This window comes from Athene cunicularia (assembly GCF_003259725.1).
Source record: "Athene cunicularia isolate RWA chromosome 1 unlocalized genomic scaffold, athCun1 chr1_part2, whole genome shotgun sequence".
Classification (NCBI taxonomy): domain Eukaryota; kingdom Metazoa; phylum Chordata; class Aves; order Strigiformes; family Strigidae; genus Athene; species Athene cunicularia.
Window position 1 is genome coordinate 29,987,843 of NW_020799092.1, and position 9,330 is coordinate 29,997,172.

General features: G+C 41.1%; 1 protein-coding gene across 5 annotated transcripts in view; it reads right to left on the reverse strand.

The window, feature by feature from the left end:
- Positions 1-2,337: 2,337 nt before the first annotated feature.
- RASSF8 (Ras association domain family member 8) overlaps positions 2,338-9,330 on the reverse strand; it is a 109,180-nt gene continuing 102,187 nt past the window's right edge. For all 5 annotated transcript variants that reach the window (XM_026866713.1, XM_026866739.1, XM_026866745.1 and 2 more), the window contains 3 exons: positions 8,372-9,261; positions 4,570-4,714; positions 2,338-3,460 (listed from right to left, as the gene is read on the reverse strand). In XM_026866713.1, the coding sequence (XP_026722514.1) occupies positions 3,339-3,460; positions 4,570-4,714; positions 8,372-9,261 (1,157 nt within the window). In that variant the 3' untranslated portion in view covers positions 2,338-3,338. The remainder of the gene's footprint in view (positions 3,461-4,569; positions 4,715-8,371; positions 9,262-9,330) is intronic.

The following is a 9,330-nucleotide window of genomic DNA, read 5'->3' on the forward strand; positions in this document are numbered from 1 at the left end:
TACAGGAGTTCTCTATATAAATTCCCTGTGCACTGGAAAATAGTGCTGGTGTATTCAGCTATTTAATGCAAGCAAAACCCCCAATTTTTATCATGCTGCCCAGTAAATAGTATGGCACTTGTTAAAGTATGTGTAGCCTCCTTTCTACTAATGCCCTATAAGCAGGTTTGAAACACTTTTGAAAAGGAGTTTTTCTACATTTGTAAAGAAAGAGTGAGGTTCTGCAGTTGATCAGAAGCAAAACTCTTAACACCATAATGTGAGGAATTTTAATCACTGTAATACATTGTTCAATTCACATTTAATGCAAGGGCATGCCATTTCTTTTTGGTTTATTTACAGAGCAGGTGAAAATGGTACAGAACTTTAGCCTGGGTGAAATTCAATAAGCAAGAGGAGTATGGTGGGGGTAAGGGAATTTGTCAGTGTGTCACAAATGACAAGTTTAGATACCAAAGCCTCTCCTTTGTCACAACAGGGGCTGAAGCTGTAAATGTTTTTCAGATCACCCTGATACATTCCAAAGCCCTGATAAGGAGGGTCCACTCAGTGATGATGCAGTGGTCGCTCCTAAGCCAGCTCCAGGCTGGCCCCTTTGTCAAACAGCTGCTGCAGCCAGCAGGTGCTATTTTTAAACTTAAATGGCAAATTCCTTCCTTGATTCTATTACAAAGCCTCAACTCAAGCCCTCCAAAGCTGCTCTTACCCTTCTTTTTAATCCTTTTCCTCCTCCTTCCATCTTAAAGAATAACCTGGCAGAGAAAGAGAGCAGTTTTTATGATGCAAGAGCCTAATTCAGCTCAAACTGACACCTGTGGGAGATGAACCAGTCAGAAAGTATGACAAAAACATTAGCTGGGTAAGTATGCCAATCTGCCTTAAAAAAATACTTCATCTCAGTACAAGACTCAAATTGCTACAGGCTCTTCCTTGTGTTTCCTCACGACTCCCATGCAGCATAATTTGGGCCAGACTTTGCAAGGTGCCAAGTGCCTCAGTTCTCTAACATCAAGAGGTGCTGAAGATGCAAGACAACCACTGGAGAGGGCCATTTTATTTCTGTAAATTGAACCCAGAATGTAAGGCATATATGCTCAAGTACCTTGGACAGATATTGTCCCCAAACTATGTATATTTTAATATTTTTTAATATACACACACATTTTTTTTTTTTTTTTTTTAATACGAAGTTATGAGCACAGTAAACATGAGCACAAAATTGTGATAAACTAACAGTAAAATCTGTGAGCGAAGATTCCTCAGGTAGGAACATCTCATTTTCCAGTATGCTCACAAGGGGAGAAGGAAGGAAAAAAAAAAAAAAGACCTGATAAGTTAAACAGCAAAAAAATTCAGAGTCCATTTGGAAAGGCCCTTTATATAGTCACAGCCTTATCTTTGCTGTTAGTCTAAATACAGCAGCATTTTTAGAATATATGAATTCATTAATAACTGGAAAGAGAAAAAAATGCATTAAACACTCAAGAGTCCTTCATCTTCCACTATATCTTATAAAACTTCAATTTGTCTGGAAGCTCTCTTTAAAAAAAAAAAAAACAAACCCAACATTTATCTGCACATCAGTAAATCAACACAGAAGGATGCTAGGAGTTAAGAATTCTTAAGTATTTTCTATGGCAAAAAACTTGGAGTTTCCTACCAGCGGTAACATCCTGACCCTACCAAAGACATCATTAGTTCTGCCATTTTGCCACTGACTGAAGTCCAGGTATTCCACACTGCAGTGAAAGCATGGTGACCCCTCTCAGGTCAAGGGGATCTCAAAGGTGGGGATGATAGTATGAGTTGCTGTTAGAACAGGAAATCCAAATGTAAATAAGTAAGGCCCATTCCCCTTCTCTAACTCATCCATGAGGCCAGCCTCATGACATATATAGTGTCCCACTGATGCCAGTCACTTTCTCTACAAACTTGATGTCCACTTTAGCAGTCTAATTTCAAGGCCTGTAACCATCATGGTACTTGGTAGCATCTTCTGGCATGGAAGCCATTTTGTCTAATCCTTGCTTAGCTCTGATTGCATTAGAATGACATCAAGATACAATAATGTTCTCTTTTAAAATGTTTTGTAAAAAATAACAACCAAACGTCTGAATTTCCTGCTTGTAAGCTTTAAATTCTGTAAGCACCTGAGCAACAATATGTCTTAGCAACAATATGTCTTACAAAGGGACTAAATGTCTACCATTGAACACTGTGGATCTGGAACAAAATCCTGGCCACACTCAAGTCAGCAGATGCTCTGCTATTTACTTCATGGGACTGTCAGGTTTCTTCCCTCCACAAAACTCAAGTGAATTCTGGAAGGCCGTAAGAGGATTGCTCTTTTTTTTTTTTTTTCCCCCTCCTCCAACAGCGAGATTTACTGCAAAACAAGAACACTGTAATGGCTAGTGGAAAAAATAAAGTACAAAATCAGACACAGTGAAAGCCTCCTACTCTCTTTTGGTATGACATATGAAGACAACTTCTTACATTGTCCTTTTTTCAAAAGGCATATACAATGTGGCAAAATATTTAAAATATACATTCTATATAATAAAATATCATCTAACTAGTGCATCCTCAATCATACTCTGGAAATTTTTTTACCAAGCCAAGGTTTAAATTCCATAAATCTTTTGAACACTAGGTGCTTCATTCAAGGCAGATTCAATAGCAAGTAAATCCCACAAGATCCACTTTTCAAGCCTTAAAAGGTAGCAATGGATGGAACATAACATATTATGAATCACAACAGAAATTAACAAAGTCAGTAGTGGGAAACCATTTTAATGGTTCAGCACGCCACAGAACTCTGCGTTGCAAGCTGTTGTACTTGATCAAATGGTGGATGTTTGTACACTCAAATTAAAGTCACCTTTTCAGACTGACATACAGCCATACGTGATTATTCACAAGTTAAAAATAAAAATACAAAAGGTCAACATTCACACATCCATAGATTAAAGGGAATAAATTAAACCTCAGATAAGTTGCATACGTAGTTTCCTTCACCCTCAGTCATTTATGCCTATACGAGGAACAGTACTTTCCCAAACACTTCTGAAGTGGCAAAACCAAATTAAGGTTTTTGCACTCTAGCTGTGTTGACAGCAAGGTCATCCTTGTCAATTATGAATCAAGACAGCTCCTCTGTCTCTTTAGCATCAGTGCACAGGGTATGGCTCCAAGCAGTGTGTTGGAGGAAGAAGTAAAAATAATATGGTGGCTTAACAAACAAACAATCTTCTTCCATTCATCATTGGCAGAATAAAACAAAAGTGTATCTTGTCCAGGGTACCTTGCTAGGTCCTCTCCAGAAGAGGTATGTACTGTCATACATAGATGCCCTCTGGGTTAAAACCAGATGACAGGGGATTCTGTAGTATCCGAAGGTTACTGGGGAGTTGCCTCGATGAGCCAGGGCGCTTCAGTGACCCAGACTGAAATGTTGGTTCTGCACAAGAAAAAGAGCAGTTAGAAATGTCATCATCAGGGGTGATGTTTGTAGAACACCTCTCTTCTTCCTGCTCACTGCAGTGTGCGCTTAGTGCAATACCAAAGAATACCACATACAACAAAAAATTCAAATGCCTGATGAAGAAATGATGAAATCTAAGGTGCGCACTTCCTACTCATTTTAGAGCAGAAAGATATACTCTACGCACTATAATTACCCTCTCACAAGGAACATGCACAGATACATGCAATACATTTATACAGTAATGTGCAGAAAGAGTACCTGTATGTAACTCAAAGCTTCAGCTTCCTGCCCACTAAAAAAGTTCGTACAAGTGATGACATTTAAAGCTTGATTGTCTTTTCTTCTCTCCCTACCCTCCCAGTGCCTTTTGGTTGGAAAGTCTTCTAAGAGGAAGGGCAGAACCAGCTAAGGAGAATGCTGAGAGAAACAGGCCCCTCGCAAGCATGGTACTGGATAAAGCACACCACAGCAAAGGAGCTTCTGCTTGTGCCACAGTTCTGATCCTCATTCAAAGAACTCCCACAATTTCTGTGTAGGTAATTCTGAATTAAGAAGTGAGCATGTGCAGAATGCACTGATCTCATGAGGGGCGTCAATCTGCACACACAGTAGCAGCCATCTGTGCAGGACTTCTGGATGGCTGGCAGCCCAGCTGGATTAGCTCCTATTCCCATGTGGCTGCTGTGTGGGATTTCCTGAGATCCAGACACATTTCTTTTTCTACTTTGACAACTCATCCCTCCAGAAGAGGAAGAACCCAGATGAACAGTAATCAGACTGCGTGCCAGCTTACATGTCCGCAGCCATGGCGACCACACTTGAAAGTTACTGACCTAATGGATTACTGATGCAACAAACACACACCTAGGCACAGTGAGAGAGAAGTTATCTACATAGTGTGCTTTATTTATAGCTTGCTAAACCCTTGGAATGAAAGAAACATTTGACACTGTGCTTTCTTGTATTTTGCTAACTCATTTGCTAACAGACCATTCACGTCATGTATGAGTGCTAGCATTAATGCAGCAGGTAAATGCTTTGACATCTTCTCCTGCCCATCAAAAGCATTCTGACCACTGCACCTCTCTCAAGCTCCACATGCGGGGCCTCCACCTCAACAGGGTCTGCTGGTAGCACTGTGACCTTTGTTCCTGTTTGCTGGATGAACTGTTGGAGATTGACCTGTCGCAGCTCCTTTGTCAGTTGCTCCAATTCTTGCTCCCCATCCTGCCAGGAAAAAGAAAACATCTGCTGAGCAGCAGCAAGCATAAAGCAGCACTTCAAGACTATTTGTAATTGAACAACTAACACTTCTCCTATTGATGAGAAAGCCTCTGATTTTTCAATTCAAATGCAAATGTAAGAGTTGAAAGGTATTTAAATCTTGTAATTTAGAAAGCTAATCAACACTCACTATTACTTATTGGGGGTTACTACTGGTCTGTTTATATTTCTTCTTGGGTGACTAGTGGATGTTTCTCATGTCACCTGAGAAAAATTTTGTCACAACAGATTAGAGCAAATAAAGTTAATAGTGAGCGCTCTGAAAAAAGATACATCAACTAAGCATCAGTCTGGCACCAGAACTTAGCTCTGCCAGAAGTGTCCAGCATGACTTGGACAGGTCATTTAGTTCTTCTGTTCCCAAAAGGAGAGTAATTCCCTTTGTGTTTTCTATTTAGAAGGTAAATTTTTATGGACAGAACTCTCTCACTCTGCAAGCATACTGTGCTTTGTGCAATGAGGCCAAATCCTGGCTGGTTCACCACCCTTTCAACAAGCACAGAAGATGATCATTTAGGATATTCCTCAAAGCTCTGTAATTCTGGTGTGATATGCAAAACCTACAGTTCCAATAGATTACAACAGTCTTAGACTACAATTATTTCCACACATACACAACTTCAGCTTTGTTAGCAGAAGGTGCATGGGGTGCCTTGCACAACCAGGATGGGCTTCACCTATCTGGCCACAGAGGGCATGGGCCAGGCAGCATGTCTGTGGGCATTTCTATGCAGTGCTACATCTTCATTTTGGCAAGAGATGGAGGTTGGGTCAACCTCCTTTTCCCTAATTATCTTGTGTAAGCAGAATCATACATGAACTCACACTAGTTTTTTGGATCTGCTCTAGGAGCAGTCTCTAACAGCACAGCCCTTATTCACTTTAAACTTGCAGTAAGGCCACAGTTGAGACTGAATTAAACGGTTAGTAAGAAAATTAACACAAAGCAGGACCTTTTAAATGTCAGTTGCTTTGTCACTAATGTGCTGGTTTGACCTATTCAGTCAATGTATATCATGTGGTTGGTCTCAGCTTTCCATTCTAGACTTGCGTTTCCATTCATTGGCTATGAGCTTTTGGAGAAACTGGACTGAGAAATGGAAACCAGGCCATGTCCAAATTTTAAGACAATTCTACAGAAAAATTCTCAACTTATTTTGGGCCCGTTAGACTCTAGAATGGGGTACCTGGAACACAGGAAATTCTCAACTGTCTTTACTTACTACACTGTCAATTCTACACCTCTGTGTTTTATAAGACTGTAACAAAATTGTCACTGAAGGGAATTAAGTTGTGGGGTTTTTTGAAACCTGAATCACTGAAATACACGTTAGTGGAACTAACAGAATAAATAATTTGTTCTTGACACTTCTCAACTTTCACAGGAAATAAGGTAAAAATGTTAAGTACCACCCCAAATCCTACTGGTTTAAGCTCTTAAATTTAGTATCTAATTGTGAAACTTTAGTGAGATCTTTCACCTGAAGAAGAGTGGGATTTTGGGTTTTCGTGTTTGTTTGTGTTTTTTTTTTTTTTCAAGGGGAGCAGAGTGCTGCATTTGATCCTTAACTGAACATAGCCTCATATTGTTGGAAAGTATGTTACTGAGGTGGCTAGAGAAAAGGAATGAAAGGTAGGATAAATTACTAGAAATCCCTCACATACTATTAAAAAAAATGTCACCTTCCTGTTTTTATCACATAAAATCACTTAAATTCTTTCCTTCTTTACTGAAAGGCCTATAAAAACACCCATGCTCAACTTTTCTAGTTTCAAATCAGCAAATGAATATTAGTATTTACCTTTCAGCATGCAAGAAAATATTTCTCTGTTTCCTTACCCCAAAACTGTGTAATGCAGAGCTGAGTTTATTTTCTCCTGGACTTCCAGATAAGTGCACCTTTAGGTTTAGAACAAGTTTTGAAGAGCTGAATTTAAAGGGAACTTTCCTGAGAAAGTTAAAGCCTAGTCTATGAAAAAAACAAATCGAGAAAGATTTTGAACTTTATCATAGCCTCACTGAGCGTTACTGAGGATAGGTAAAATATATAGAGGACTTGATGCTTTCTGTTAGCACAAATCCTTAAGTGCAGCCCGTGTGGAAACTTAAGATACCTAAGTATGGCCAAAGCTGCTTACAGTTTTCATCCATTTTGCTTTGTATGAAAAGATTACATTCTTTTTCCCCTCCTCATTTAGTAAAAACAGCTTATACTAACATAGTTCTAGGTGCTCAGGAGTAAGGATGAAAAATCTCTTTACATATTCACAGCAGAATCACCTTACTGCAACAGCAGCACTGTGGAATGTAGTAACTGTGAATCCCAGCAAGAACTGCAACTCAAACTGATGCGTTCTACCTTACGTGGCACATTAAAATCCCAAGAGCCACAATCTTTCCTTCATCTCATCCACCTAGCAGCTGGATTTCCATTTACATTTATTCCTTCATGCTCTGGTGAAGTTCCAGGTGATACCATTAACTTTAGCAAGGAAGCAGAGACTGGATTCTCTTTTGACACGTACCACAAATGCCTGAAGCGCAGAGAATATAAAATCCTGAACACCAGCATGTCAGACAGGAAAAGGGAGATGTCGTTCTTTAAAACAAACGCCCTGTAAACTAACAGTTATTTTAGCTCTACAGCCATCTATCCAGGTGGTGCTTTTGGACTATTCTTTTAAATTATTCTACTTCAGTAGAAAGACAGACAGACAACCTATCAAGAATCACAAGTTTAGACTCAACAGAGGGTATGATGGTGCACATTTCCCTGAAATTTAACAATATTAAGCACCGAGCTGCCAAGATCTAGGACCTAAATGCTCAAGATATCTAACACCAAATCAACAGGGGTTTGAAGACTAATAATTTTAAAGGTGTTAGGCCAATAGCACTATGGTCCCCACCGAGCACCCAGCAGTACAGTAATTCCCACTAGCCCTAAATGTGCTATTGTTCATGCAGGAGATATTATTTGTCTGAGGTATAAAAGAGCCCAGACCCACTAGCAGAGCAGCACCTCACTGGAGCTAGTGAGCACCCCCTCTCAGCAGGGCGAGATGGCTAGATGTACTGCCACAGGTGCAATATGGCTGCTCTGGTGTTTCTCTATCATGGACCACTGCATGGTAAAGATACATTTTAAATGATTTCTCAGAGGTCACCAGGTAGTCAGGGAATGGTAGGAAACCAAAGCTGTAACTGATGGGAAAGAAACTGAGCCAGCATATAAATAAATGAGAGGTGTTGTGGCACTCAGCACTAACACTACAGGCCACCCTGGCCTTCTGAATGGCCAGGAACACACCCACCAAAATATCTGCTGGTTTATATTGAGACAAAGAACTAACTACTGTTTTTCTTTTCAGATGGTTTGAATGAGCAAAATACACACAGGTGAAATGAAAATTACCTGCTCTTCAAAAAAAATCTGAAATATAATTTGAAAATGAAAGCAAGCTTTCTTCCTTTTACCCCAATTCACTGTGGGAACTTTCGCATGCTTTCTGTCATGGGCTCCAAATCTGTGTAAGAGAAACTCATGACAGTCACGCCTTTAACTTTTCTTTAGCTATGGATAAAAAAGATGTTCTTACCTGTAACCGTTTGGCAGCTTGGCCCAAAGACCTTTCTACAGCTTTAATGCCATTTTCCAGTCTCAGACTCTGCTGGCCCTGAATATCAATTTCACCCTTCACCTTCTCGATCTTTTCTTTGACCTCTTCTTCATTCACTTGGGACTCTTGAACTTCCCGTTGCAACTTCTCTGCTTCAAGACCACTTTCCATGTTGTGAATCTGAGACATATAGTCCTTAAGCTTGCTCTCACAGTCCAGGATCCTCTGCCTCATCTCCTGCAGCTGCTCCTTTAGCTGCTTTTCATTCTCCTGTTCAATCTGAAGCTCATTTTCCCAGAACTCTTCCTCTTCAATCTCCACTTCGTTCCTTTTGATCTTCTGCTCTAGCTTGAGGATTTCTTCTTCCAGGCTGGAGTTATACTTTTGTTCCCAGTAGCGGATCTCAGATTCGCTGGACTCCAGCTGTTTCTCAATGCACTGAAGTTTCTCTGTCTGGAGGTGGATCAGTTTCTTCAACTCATCTGCTGTTGTTTTACAGTTGTTGAGCACCTTTTGCTTAAACTCCGACTCCTTGCTTTTCCCAAATATGTCCATCAACCCTTTGGCCCCCCCAGTGAAGGTAAGTGATTTCCTTTTCGGCTCCCTCCTCTTCATTGATTTATCACTGGGAGGCCGCAGCTTGGCCAGGGGAGGCAAGCTTTGCCGGTACAGAGTCCTCTCTGGGATGCGAGCCACGCTGTCCGAAGTTGGCCGCTCGCTGAGAGAGGGCCCGGTGCGGCGCAGGATCAGCTGCACGTCGCTTGCGTACTGCCCCCACTTGTTCAGCGACACGATGGGGTTCTCGTGCGGTGCCAGGTGCCTCTCCGTCTCCCGCCATTTCTCGATCAGCGTGTACCTCCCGGTACGACCTGCAAGCCAAGCGCAGCCGTGAGCGCGGCGTCCGCCAGGGGGCGCTGCCGGACAGCCGTCGGGCGTCA